At 48.3% G+C, this 14,020-nt stretch overlaps 1 protein-coding gene across 2 annotated transcripts in view; it reads left to right on the plus strand.

The window, feature by feature from the left end:
- Positions 1-14,020, plus strand: part of ANOS1 (anosmin 1) — a 187,382-nt gene that overhangs the window by 143,055 nt on the left and 30,307 nt on the right. The window contains exons 7-9 of one of the 2 annotated variants that reach the window (XM_077888263.1): positions 6,747-6,952; positions 9,942-10,086; positions 10,604-11,248. In XM_077888263.1, coding sequence (XP_077744389.1) covers positions 6,747-6,952; positions 9,942-10,086; positions 10,604-10,620 — 368 coding nt within the window. In that variant the 3' untranslated portion in view covers positions 10,621-11,248. Of the gene's footprint in view, positions 1-6,746; positions 6,953-9,941; positions 10,087-10,603; positions 11,249-14,020 lie in introns of those variants that run through there. The other variant, XM_077888262.1, reaches the window with a different exon arrangement.

Genomic DNA, 14,020 nt, shown 5'->3' on the forward strand with positions numbered 1-14,020 from the left:
AATTGCAGCAAATTGGTGTTTCACCTTGCCTTGAGCATGTTGGTATGAATCGAAGGGGCAAAAACTCTGTGTGCTTCACGTGCCCAGTGTTGGAAGTATGTATGGCTAAGGCCGAGTATCTCTGCCAAAATGCTCTTTTACTAGCTTGCCGAACTTGGGAAAGAGTGCTTCTGCCCCTCGGCATGACTTCTGCGCCTCAACATGGATAGTGACAGAAGGAAGGCTTCTAATTTTGTAGATGGTACAAAAGCAAAACCTGATTTTATTTTGATTTCTTTTTTTTGCGTGTTGCCAAGAGCAAGCAGACATTTACTTGGATGTTTGCAGTTAGTCAATATCAGTTTAAGGTTCTGGAATAGCAAACACTAAAGGGAACTTAGAAGGAAAAATGTTAAAATCCGCCTTCTGTTGTCATTCAGCTAATGCATTATTTTTTAGTTATGATATTCATTTCCCTCCACATTCACGTCCTTTCCTGCATCCTTCTGCTCTATTTTCCCATGTGTACAGGATGCATTTAAAAGAAAAATCAGGGCAGCCCAGGTGGGTCGGCGGTTTAGTGCTGCCTTTAGCCCAGGGTGTGATCCTGGAGACCTGGGATCGAGTCCCATGTCGGGCTCCCTGCATGGAGCCTGCTTCTCCCTCTGCCTGTGTCTCTGCCTCTCTCTCTGTCTCTCATGAATAAATAAATAAATAATTTTTAAAAAATCAGGGGATCCCTAGGTGCCTCAGCGGTTTAGCACTGCCTTCGGCCCAGGGTGTGATCCTGGAGACCGGGGATCTAGTCCCACGTCGGGCTCCCTGCATGAAGCCTGCTTCTCCCTCTGCCTGTGTCTCTGCCTCTCTCTTTGTCTCTCTCTCTCTCTCTCTCTCATGAATAAAGAAAATCTTTTAAAAAAGGAAAGAAAGAAAAATCAGCAGACAGCATTGCTTTCCAAGTGCCTAAGTATCACCCCGGATGTTATTCCATACCTTACAGAGTGTTAGTAAAAGGAGAACAGACATCACCGGGAGTAATAAAGTTCCCTGCTGCTCCGCGGGGACCCATGACTCTATGCGGCTCCGCAGCTGCTCCGTGTGTGCCATTTCCACTGGGCACGACTCCCCGGTGCATGTGTCTTGAAACTATTTAAGAGTTGGAAACGTGCCTGCCGTGTAGCTTCTGCAGCTTTTCAGAGGCTCATGAGTTGTGTCTCTAGATACTGCAGGGTGATTTCTTTTCCTCTCTTTAAAAAAAACAAAACAAAACAAAACAAAACAAAAAAACGAGGAAAGGAAAATTATCCTGACTGCTGAGTCTGGAAAGGAAAAGAAAAGCCAAATATTAGAACCAAACTTTCAATTTGGTTTTCGGTTGCAAAATGCATGAGTGCTTTTACCATTGCTTTAAAAATGTAACTCCACTTGATCACTATTACTTAGCTTAAGAGATATTTCTGTAGTGTGTGTCAGTGGGAGGTTTGATCTCTGGATACCATTTGGGGAAATCAAGTAAGTAATAAAAGTAACATCTATTTTCTTAGAACATATGTTGTTCCTCTATATGCACAAGTCTGAGTATATATGTGTATGTGCATGTGATTACTTATCAGCTCTTTTCTGCTGATAAGCACGCTACCATTCACTTGTGGCATTACCCACCAAAGGTTAAAGAAAGAATGAAACCTTAAATCTCTATGCGAAACCCAAATGTTCCACCTTCCATGGCTGGAAGCATCACATGTGATCGTGAATAAAAGGAACTATTTTTGTCCAACACTAACATTAGATAAATTCATGCTAAAGGATTAATACAGCTTGAACTGGAAAGTGTATGTAAGTAGAAAAAGCTACCACAGCCTTCCTCTGCCGGTTATCTTTGGAAGAGTGCTTCCTTCTGCTTTCGGAGATGGGTTTCTGCAGATAATTGGGGAGAACACAGAGGGAGTAGAAAGCAGCAGAAAGGGAATCAAGGTGGAGGAGAAATCCTCTGATTTAAGCTTCAGAGGGAGGGCTTGGAGAGCATTGGTCTTGTGATAAGACTCTGACCTTTCACTCTCTGCTCTAGAACGTAAATCTCCCACGCTCAATCTCCTCATCTGTAAAATGGCAACAAAAGTCCAACATTTACCCCACAAAGTATAACCATGCCTTGATAACATTAGAGATCGTGCTCATGTCATGTTTCAAAAGCTAATGGTAGTGCTGCTTTTGAAAGACTGGCTCAGGGGTTGGCAGTGTATGGCCCGTGGTCCAAATTTGGCTTGCTGCCTGCTTTTACAGATAAAGTTTTATTGGCACACAGCTCATTTGTTGGCATATTTTCCATGGTGGCTTTTGAGCTACAGGTGCAGAGTTAGGTAGTTGCCACAGAGCTCGCATGGTCTGCAAATCCTGAAGTGTTCACTCTCTGCCCCTGACTCAAAAAGCTTGTCAGTTCCTGCACTAGGTTATTAAAAGATGAACATGTTCCCCACAGAAGAGCTTTCCGTGTTTTCTTTTTGTAGGTACACTGGCCCATAGTAGCGATGGATGTGTAACATACGTAGAGATGAGGGCCACCTGGGTGGCTCAGCAGTTGAGCATCTGCCTTCGGCTCAGGGCGTGATCCCGGGGTCCTGGGATCGAGTCTCACATCAGGCTTCCTGTATGGAATCTGCTTCTCCCTCTGCCTGTGTCTCTGCCTCTCTCTCTGTGTCTCTCATGAATAAATAAATAAAATCTTAAAAAAAAGACATAGGTAGAGATGAGGCATGTGTGGGCGTGTATTTTAGAGCCTTGACGATGCCCTCTTTCTGCCTTCCTTTCCATTCTCCCGACTCTACTGCCCCCCATTACTTCAATGACCTTGGACAAGTTGCTTTACCTCTCTAACCGAAAGCATTTACCAGTTTTTTTTTTAAGTGCCAAGTAAATAAATGATAGAATGCGTTAGGGCTTTATTAAAATGTAGAGTCTTTATATATATATATATATTTTTTTTTCACATGCAGACTTCCAAGTAGACATTTCAAAATTTGAATGCAATTAAGACATCATGCAAACGAAAAGAAAAGATTCTGTGTGATTCAGCAAAGGGAATATATTTTCCTTTGCAATGGAACGAGCCATCACACAAAGCAGGGAATGGCTTGACTATGGGAATTTTAGGATTGAAAATGAAATCCTTCAGATTAGACAGATGGGATAGGCTGCCTCTCACCTGACGTCTACAGCAAATAAATGGAGAAATGAATATTTGGTTGACAGAGGAGAATCAGGAGACCAGAAAGTCTCTGCAATTGCCTTTTGCTTCATAACTGAACAGTGATTATTTGGGGGGCATCTCATCCTGGTAATGGAAGTACACCATCTTGATAGCGTAAATTGTTGAGAATAATGTAAAGGTAATGTCAGATAATGTAAAGCAAAAATTACTAATTCACATATTTGAAAGCATTATTTCCTCATATGTTGTTCTCAGGAATTATGTTGTTGTGTGTTTCATAATGTTCCATAAAGGAGATGATGTTATTCTGGATTTTGATGATCACATCCAAGTTATGATCAAGTTTTCTGGGGCAGTGAGTAAGAATGTACTGAATGGAGTAGATGAAGACACTGGTGAAATACCTAATATTATTACACTTGGATTTCTTGAGAAGAGGAGATGATTTTGAGCTCTTCCTGTGCACCTAGAATAACTTGAGAATTCACGTAACTTTATTTTCTGTACACAGACTTTCAGGTGCATCACTGAAAACATGTACAGCTGTGATCGTCTTTACATATTGAAATTATTTCCTTGTCTTGAAGTGATGATTAGCCTGCAAACTAGTTTCCCTCTCCAAAAACTCTGTAGCTCCTTTTTCTAGGTTACAGATGGAGTCGTACAATAGAGGAAGGAGGGTTGCTTTGAGTCTCTTATTTCAAGCCAGAAAGAGCCCCCCTTTGGTTTTCCAGTTCCCTTTATGGTCTTGTCACGATTCACCCATTTCAGTTGATGGGGTCGAAAACTGGAACTGAAATATCAGATTAAAGTCAACGTTTAGGAAAACTGTCATCCATTCACCTATTCATTTAGCATCTATTTCCTGAGTGCCTACCATGTGCTACGCACTCTTCTCCATGCTGGGAATACAGAAGTGAACAAAACAAAACAAAAAAATCTTCCTCCTCTCGTGGAGCTTTCATTATTGAGGGTAGAGCCAGATAGCAAATAAGGTACATAATAAGTGAGTTAACTGGTCATAAGGGCTGTGGAGAACAAGGAAGCAGGAGAAATCATGGTGAAAACTTTCTCGGGCGGGAGGAGAGAGCTGGTAGCTCTTTTGAATGGGGTGGCATCTGGTAGACCCACAGCAGGCGAGGCGCCCGCCACGGGGAGCTGCGGGGGCAAGCGGTAGGCAGACCGTGGGGACGTCTCAGCCTGGTGGTTGGCCTCTCCACGGCCTAGTAGGCAATGATGGGACTTGAGCAGAGGGCCTGGTGGGCCTGGGAAAGCATTTGGGAGGCAACGCGAGGCCCCAGTCTGCAGGACCTGGGGGACTGCTAATGCTTGGACCCTGAGCCGGGAAGCCTCAAGCGGGAGCGACGGACCCGGTGTGGGCACTACTGGGAGAGGCTCCGGAGGCCTCAGCACGGGCAGGGTTGAGGGGAGGCCCCTGCCACACTGCGGGAAAGGTGGCGGTGCCCGCGGCATCACGCGGTTGACCGCGGTGCGCTGAAGTCCGCCAGCAGGTGTTGCCGAAGGGCTCCGAGGGACGCTGTGACCTCAGGTGTCCCGTCTGGCTAAGCTCTGGCCAAGCGGAAGGAAGGAGTTTGCTCCTGAGCTGCGCTGACGACCAGGGCTGAGTCGGACGCCTCCTGCCTGGGGTGGCTCGGAGGCCCCGAGCGGAGCTGACCGTGCAGGCTCCCGTGAGCACATGCACCTGAGAGTCAGCGGAACAGAGCCCTTGGGTAAAGCTGTGACCGGACCAGAGCCCCAGGAGGTGCGAGGACACGAGGGGGCAGGGCTGGGGGGCGGCCCGTGCAGACGGCGGCGTGCGGTGAGCCAGCCGGGGAGGCCGAGCAGGAGCCGCACTGGGAGCAGAGTCGTGTCAGGTGGAGGCCGTGACTCAGAGCGCAGGCGGCCCAGCGGTGTCCCTGCGTCCACGTGCATGACCGGAGGGGGCTCCCCGGCGCTCCCCAGGCCCAGGGTGAGGCAAACCAGCGTTTTCCAGCTGACCCAGAACCCAGGGGCGCTCACACCTCTTGCTTTGTTGCCACCAGGTGCGGTGCTTTTCAAGTTCCGGCCTGCGGTAGATCATCTGCTTCAGAATTGTGTGTTTTACATAGAAAATATTTGACATAAAACCTACAAATACATATTTATGCAAATATATGAAATTTATACATATGGGGCCCCACGGGGACTCACTGAGTCAGCGTATCCCAGTGTATGTCTCGGGCGCTCCCAGAAGTTTCCTGAAGTTGACTGTCTCAGGACCACCTGATCAACAGTATCACGAACTGTGCTTTGGGTTAGCCACTCACCTGAAAAAGTGACTACGAAATGTTCTCATTTTTAAAGATTGAGCAATCAACCAGACCTGCGCTCCTTCCTTACATATCCAAGAAAAGCAAGAGATTTTTAAAAGTGATTCATGTTTTCATCATCCCCAAACCACACACAATCCCGACAGTAAAAACATGGGTATTTTTCCCTTGGTCTGCTTCATTTCTATCAAGTTAGCTATAACCTCTTTCCACTTCTGATGCAGATGGTATTATAAATATTCGAATTATTGACAGCATTTTTCTGGGAAAGCGTCTTCAAAACGAAACCATCTGTAAATAATTTGTGGTGAGCGGCATCTACACTTGCTCACTTTATGGCAGAGAATGAAGGAAAGGCCGTCTAGCTCATGCATGTTTAGTCATCTTCATATATATATATATATATACATGGAGATTTGTAGAGTAATAATTCCAGAGCCTAGTCTGTCTCTTGACAGCTGAGAAGGTTTTGGTTTATGTGACAAGCCAGAAATGGTGAAATTACAAAAATGGATGTCATCCGTATGCCATCCAATTTGCAATGTAGAGTAAGAAAAAAAAATGCTTTATTTTTGCTGATCTCCGTTTTTCACTCTTCCTGAAGCAAGGATCAAAAGCTACACGACCAGTAAGATGAAAACAATTACTCGGGTGAGCTGGACTTCTTTCTTTTTCTGCCCAGAGTTTTCAAAGCCAGGTCTACTCTGCTGACCTTTTTAATGCCAACCAGCCTAAGTGGAATCCTACCATGTTTGTTTGTTTTTTTAAAAAAGATTTTATTTATTTGAGAGAGAGCATATGTGAGCGGGGAGGGGCAAAAGGAGAGGGAGAAAGAATTTCAAGCAGACTTCGTGCTGAGTGCAGAGGCCAACTCGGGCTGGATCTCATGATTGTGGGATCACACCCTGAGCCAAAACCGAGAGTCAAACGCTTAACTGACACAGGTGCTCCCAATTTTACCATATTTCATAAAAATTTATCAATTGTGGTACAGTGAAAATTTAGCTGGGTTATAGTGGTATATAGAGCCTTCTGGATTACAAATGTGGCCCAAACGAATCTATCTTCCTGTTTTGTGCCCTGTATTTTCATTTGAGGCTTACAGAAGAGACTGTATTTGTTTTCAGCTTCTCTGCATGTAAAGGGCAGTGCTCATGTGTTGACAGTGTAGTTACTAGACATCCAAGGACATGGCTTTTGTTGTCACCTTGGTACTTGAGTATATGGTGTGTCTTTCTCCTGGATTTCAGATCCATCCGCACCCCCAGCTCCGGCCAACCTCCGACTTGCAAATTCCACCGTAAACAGTGACAACACTGTGACCGTGGCTATTGTTTGGGATCTCCCTGAGGAACCAGACATCCCCGTGCATCACTACAAGGTGTTTTGGAGCTGGACGGTCAACAGCAAATCCCTCGTCCCAACAAAAAAGAAGCGGAGAAAGACTACGGATGGGGTAAGTGGGTACGAGAAGCAAGAGTGGAGTCTTCTTGCAAAGTGTATTTGAACTCAAGGCCGCAGGTCCCAGGGGTGGCCTCTGGTGAGCTAAGAGAAGGAATGGGTGAAGGAAAACTTCCCATCCCTCTCTCTTGCGCTGAGGAAGTGCAGAGAGTGGAGGTCCATTCCAGAAGTTTTGCCTTTGACATTTTAGGTGAAAATAGCTGCAGGTAGCCCGTTGACCTACTCATCTCCAAATGGCAGGCACGATGCCAGAAAGGAGAGGAACAGAAATCATTTTTGTCTTGATGCCCTGTCATAGAAAATCACGTAATTCAAAATGTCCCTAGCATCTAGATCTTCTTTGGTTTTGGTTGAGATCCTTGTAAATCAATGAGCAATGTTCATGGCTTTTCTGTCGCAGGGGATTTCCTTCTGTAAGCTAATCAGCTTAGAAAATGCATGTTTGACAATATATTGCTCTCATTGATTAAAAGAACTTGGAATGGTTTATTTTCCAGATGCCAAGAAATAAAGTCTTCACTGAACCATTTTCTGAAATGAGATTGCTATGATCGTGAACATTTGGCATTGCATGAATTTCTTAGTGCACAAAAAGAAGTTACTCGGTTTCTTTTATTGTTGTTAGAAAACTTACATAAACAACTTCCCCCTAATTTATAAAGCTGAATTCCATAAAAAAATAAATATTTGAAAATGTCTTACAAAAAGGATGGTAAGCCTTTTTTTTTTTTTTTTTTGGCAGTGAAGATTCTAATTTCTGTGCCATTTAGAATTCTAAAACATGTCTCCAAAAGTCTGTAACCTTGATATTTAGCTGATGCCTATTTTGGTTTATTTTTAAGAAACTTTCTGACATTTCCATCTTTTATTTTTAAGGACTTCACCATAAGTGATAATTGGCAATGCGTGGTTGGCACATAGGAAGATTTAAAGGAGCTTAAATTGTGGGACCCATAAGGGGTAGGAAGCAAAATGGTAATAGTGCCTGCACACCACACACACACACACACACACACACACATGCACATACATGCACATACATGCACACACATACACCATCAATCAGCAAACAGCATCATGGGTTACTAGGAAACTGCAATGTATTTCTTTCCAGTGTCAATTAGATAAATAAAACGTGAACTGCAAAGTTAATTGACACCGTTAATAGGACAGGGTAGCCAAAATTGTAGGTCACTATTTAAATTTTTGGATCCACCATAGACAAGCTATAGGTCATGTGGATCACTAAATTCTCAATGTCAAAATCTCACCAGTTGAGATTAGGATTAGAAACTGGAGAAATCGGGCAGCCCGGGTGGCTCAGCAGTTAGCGCCGCTTGGAGACCCCGGATTGAGTCCCATGTCAGGCTCCCTGCATGGAGCCTGCTTCTCCCTCTGCCTGTGTCTCTGCCTCTCTCTCTCTCTCTCTCTCTCTCTCTCTGTCTCTCATGAAAAAATACATAAAATCTTTAAAAAAAAAATGGAGAAATCCAAGAGAACATGAGAAATTATAAAATTTTCTTTTTAGGGATCAGTGAGTCCCCATTTACTAAGAGATTTACTAATATCCTTGGTAAATAGGAGAGAGGGGATCTTCAAGGGGATGCTTTTTCAAAAGTAAGTTTTCTTTTAGTTTGGAGACAGCAGTTTGGGGAGAGTGATAATCCAACAGGAAACCCTAAGTAAAAGCAATGATTGGTAGTTTATGCAAACACACTACAGGTTAAAGGATGTAAAACGTCCACCAGGAGACCCCAAGAGGGTTTTCCTCCGGCAGCACCCGGTGCAGAGCACTGTCCCTCCTCCCCTCGAAGACCCAACCGTGGCCTGGAGTCTGCCTCTCTCTGACTTGCGGTTGTGCCGCCAGCCTTCCAGAGCCAAACAGCCGGAGATGGCTGCATTCTGATCGTTCATCCCTCAAAAGCCCGAATCCCATAGCAGCGCCATCCAGAATTTACAGTGAGCCTTATGGTCGCGGTTCTGGAATGCCCACGGAAAGCATGTTCTCGCGCCGAAAAGAGATCTCACAAGGCCCGAGAGTGTGATCAGAATGTTGGTAACAGGTGACGGTGGAATTGAAACACAGGAGTTCCTTAGGTGTTGCAGTGCCAGTGGGACACTCCCTGTCCCGTGTCACTGTCAGTACCACCCTGTAGTTTCTGGGCAAGCCTTACAGCCATCACATGCGTCAAAGACACCCAACTTTATTTTTCTTTCATTATTTTCATTTTTCTTCAGTTTCTTAGGAAACTAAGCTGGTTTCCCGTAACCCTAGAAAAAGCACCTGACTCAGGGTTATCAGACGTGTGCTCCTGTCTCGAGGCCACCATCAGACACCTGGCTCGCTCTGATGTGTCACTGGATCTCTCAGCCTGTAGTAGAATTCCTGTCTGGCCTCCAGCCATTAGGCAAAGAGGTCGTTTTGACTTGCTTCACTTAATGCTGCACGTCACACAGAGAAACCTGGATGAGTGCTTGACACTAACAATAACGATGACCAAAAAAAATCTTAAAACATTTTCTTAGGATGATTCTCCTCACTACTTTTGATTGAAATTTACTCATAGGACATTTAAAAGAAATATTTTAAATATGCAGTTAGTGCCAATTCATAATTTTTCCAGGTATGCCAACATGAGCTCGGTCAGTTTACAACCAACGCATCTCTCTTCTCTGTGAGATGGTGTCTAGAATGGGAGGGGACGGAATTATTCAGTTGTATAGTATCAGGGAGGATCCAGTCATTGGATGAGGAACAAGTTCCAAAAAATATGTGTGGTCATTCTATAAAATTTATTTTGATGCATGGTAAAAGAGGATTTTCGGATCCTAAAGACAAAGAGAATTGTGTGATCTTAGAAAACTGAGGGCAGAGCCAAGTAGGGGGTGACGTGCCGCTGCATGAGGACCGTGTGGCTTTGTGACGAAGAGGAGAGGCAGGGCAGGCGTGTAACGGGCGTGGTGAATTTTGTCTTCCTCTGCAGTCCCAGAATTCGGTGATCCTGGACAGACTCCAGCCAGACTCCAGCTACACCGTGGAGCTGCAGGCCGTGGCGTACTGGGGGCAGACGCGCCTGAAGGGGGCCAAGGCCTCCCTGCACTTCACGCCGGCGCACGCCGCCAGCCACAGTAAGTGCCGAGTCCTTGTCCTCCGGTGGGTGGTAAAGCTGGGGCTCGCCTAAGAGAGAGAGACAGACAGACAGAGAGACAGAGAGAGTGAGCTTGAGCCTTTCCCCGGCAGTCGTGACCTGGGAGACCCTGCTGGCCGTGAGCCTCCAGTGCTGGGTGAGATGACCTCTGGAACTACTGTGTGTCACACACTTCCACCTTTCAATTTTTTATCTGTTGAATATGCACTACTTTGGTGTCATAATGGAAGTTTAACAAGAAAACTTCCCACTCCTGCACATGGGGCAGGGGACACACCCGTTCTCACTGGCATTCCACAGCGGCCCCAGTCACTTCTGGAAAGGCTACTTCATATTCCACGGAGTTAATTATTCCCATATTGATTTCCCTTGTCTCCAGTTTTCCTAAACTAGTATGTTTGCCGCAGACCGTGCAAAGCAAAAGGAGGGTCTTTACATGGCACCCCCATCTGAGCCAGAAAATAAGTCGCTTTCTTATTCCTGGCTTTGTTCACAAGAGGGGCCGGGCCGGTGAGAGCCGCAGAGGAGAAGCGCCTGGCGAGGCTTCCGGAACGGGGCAGATGAAAGGAGCGTGTGATGTTGATTCCCTAGGAGGAGAGCCCCGTGGCGTCTGCCTTTCATCAGGGCCCGGTGCAGAGGGTAGAGCAATGGGCTCGAAGCTTGTCTGAATTTAGGAAAGGCGAGCCTCGCTCTGCAGACTTAGGCGCAGTCTTTGCTTGTAATTATCTTGTACCACCCGCAAAAAATAGGATCGGAATGAGCAGGTCTGTTTGAAATGACGCGTTCAAAAACGTTCCAGAAACAGAGCTTCCTACCTGCTTGAGAAACCGTCTCTTTGGAGATTAAATGTATTTGAAACAGTCTTCTCTTTCTCTGTATAACTCTGGGCACGATACAACTGTTACTGAAAAATTCTCATGAAAAAAAATTTTTTTTAACTTTTCTGTATGTTTAGAAACTTAGACTGATTTTTCAATCCTGTCATCCATCCGTTCCTCAACCTGAAATGTACGGCTACGAATTATGCCAGCACTGCGTCTAATATGGGGGGATACTTACTGTGTTACTCTTATACTATGAACACGCCGCACTATATAGTGTGCCTATGTACTGTGTAGCCCAAGTATACACGATCTAGTCCATTTGCACGTATATTTGTGTATATGTGCATATACATGGACACATGCACATACACATACATACACAACATACACAAATAGATGTGCATATGCACACACATACACGTAAGCATGCATATGCATGCACGGTACAGGATGCATATGCATGCATGCACACACATGTACACAGATACGCAGGCATATGCATGCATGTACACATGTACAGGATGCGTAAGCAGACACACATGTCCACAGATACACATGCACGCATGCACACGTGTACAGGATGCACAAGGATGCACATGTCTGTACACATACCCATGCACACACATACGTACACAGAGCCACCTGCATATGCACACACGCACACATCTGCATACACAGAGACACCCGCATATGCACGCATGCACATGGACGCACACACTCTGCAACACTGGATGCATGTGATCTCTGCCTAATGTGGAGTGTGGACGATGAACATGTAGACGCGATCACACAAGCATTAGTCCGCCGCGGAGGCAGCAGCAGCTAAGGTGGCGGTGCGGCCCGAGGGCCCGGAGCAGCGAGGCGTCGGCGGACGCAGGGCACGGGCACGGGTATGGAGTGTGCGGCAGGCTCCGCCCCTCAGCGTCAGCGCGGCCGGCTCCGGGCCCTCGGGCCTCCGGGTGCTGCGGCTCCTCGCTCTTCGCCGAGGCGCCCGTGTCCGCCGGCACGTGCCGTGGGCTGTGGGCCCAGTGGCCGCCGTGCTCAGGCCATCCGCACGTCCCCCCGCCGTGAGAGGGCCTCCTGAGGGGCCTGTGTCTGCGCTCCTGCTTCGCCTCGCCCTTCGGGGACGGCGCGAACCACGTCCCTGCCCCGTTGCCACCCGCTGTGGGGTTGCAGACGCCGCATTTGGGTGGATCCCCACAGCCCCGAGCCCCGAACCCCGAACGGGAGGCAGAGCTGCGGACCTCGGCCTGCCACGGTGGGGGGGGCGGCGCACGGAGCTGCTGCTCCCGGGACCCCCCAGGGGGGCTCCTGCTCCTGCTCCTGCTCCTCCCGCCCTTGTTGCCGCTTGCTCCTGGCCCCGCCCACTTGCTCTGGCCCCGCCCACCTCGCAGGCCCCTCCCACTTGCTCCTGGCCCCGCCCACCCCGGCCCTGCCACCTCGTAGGCCCCGCCCACTCCTGGCCTCGCTGGTCATGGGCCGTCCCACTCATGATCCCCCCGACCATGGTTCCGCCTACTCAGTGTTTGTCCTCTTCATGGTCCCTCCCTCCCATGCTTACCCCCAATCTTGGTTCCGCCTACTCATGTTCTCATGGCCCCTCCGGATTGTGGTTCCTCCCACTCATGGTTCCCGGGTACTCATGGTTCCGTCTACTCATGTACTCACTTCCTCATGGTCCCTCCCGTTTTTGGTTCCTCTGGCACATGGTTTCCCCTAATCATGGTTCCGCCTACTCCTGTTCTCTCCTCCTTGGCCCCTCCTGCCCCTGGTCCGGACCACTCACGGTCCGTCCCGCTCATGATCCTTCCTGCTCATGATCTTCCCGGACCATGGTTCCGCCTCCTGTTTGCTCCTTCTCATGGTCCCTCCCGCCCTGGGTCCCTCCCACTTATGGTTCTTCATACTCATGATTCCACCTCATGCTTTCACTTCCTCATGGTCCCTCCCCCTCATAGTTCCTACTGCTCATGCTTCCCCCCTAATCATGGTTCTGCCTATTCATGTTCTCCCAAAGTCCCTCCTGCTCTTGGTTTCCCCCACTCGTGGTTCCGCCTACTCATGTTCTCACTTCCTCATGGTTTTTCAGGCCCCTGGTCCCTCCTGCACATGGTTCCACCTACTCATGTTCTCTCCTCATGGTCCCTCCCGCCCTTGGTCCTCCCGCCCTTGGTCCTCCCGCTCATGGTTCCCCATACTCACGGTTCCACCTCATGTTCTCACTTCCTCATGATCCCTCCCCCTCATAGTCCCTCCAGCTTATGGTTCCCCCTTAATCATGGTTCCGCCTACTCATGTACTCATTCTTCATGTTCCCTCCCGCCCCCCTTCCCTCTCACTCGTGGTCTCTCCCACTCATGGTTCCACCCCCTCATGGCCCCTCCCGCTCCTTCCCGTCCCTGGTCCCTCTCGCTCATGGTTCCCCCCTAATCATGGTTCAACCCAGTCATGTTCTCTGGTGCCTCCCGCCCCTGGTCCCGACCGTTCACGGTCAGTCCCGCTCATCCTTCCAGACCATGGTTCTGCCTCCTGTTTGCTCCTCCTCATGGCCCCTCCTGCCCTTGGTCCTCCCGCTCATGGTCCCCATACTCATGGTTCCACCTCATGTTCTCAATTCCTCATGGTCCCTCCCCCTAATGGTTCCCCCTAATCATGGTTCTGCCTACTCATGTTCTCTCCTCCCAGAGTCCCTCCCACTCTTGGCTCCCCCCTACTCATGGTTCCTCCCGCACATGGTTTCCCCCCCAATCATGGTTCCGCCTACTCATGCTCTCTCCTCCTCATGGCCCCTCCCACTCCTGGTCCCTCCCGCTCATGGTCCTTCCTGCCCCTGTTCGCTCTCACTCCTGGTCTTTCCCACTCATGGTTCCCCCTAATCATGGTTCCGCCCACTCATGTTCTCCTCCTCATGGTCCCGACCGCCCCCAGTCCCGACCGCTCCTTGTCCCTCTCGCTCGTGATCTCTCCGACTCATGGTGCTTCCTGCCCCTGGTCCCTCCCGCTCATGGTTCCATCCTACTCATGGTTCTGCCCAGTCATGTTCTCCGGCCCCTCCCGCTCGTGCTCCCTCCTGCCCCTGGTCCCTCCTAC

This window comes from Canis aureus, chromosome X (assembly GCF_053574225.1).
Source record: "Canis aureus isolate CA01 chromosome X, VMU_Caureus_v.1.0, whole genome shotgun sequence".
Lineage (NCBI taxonomy): Eukaryota > Metazoa > Chordata > Mammalia > Carnivora > Canidae > Canis > Canis aureus.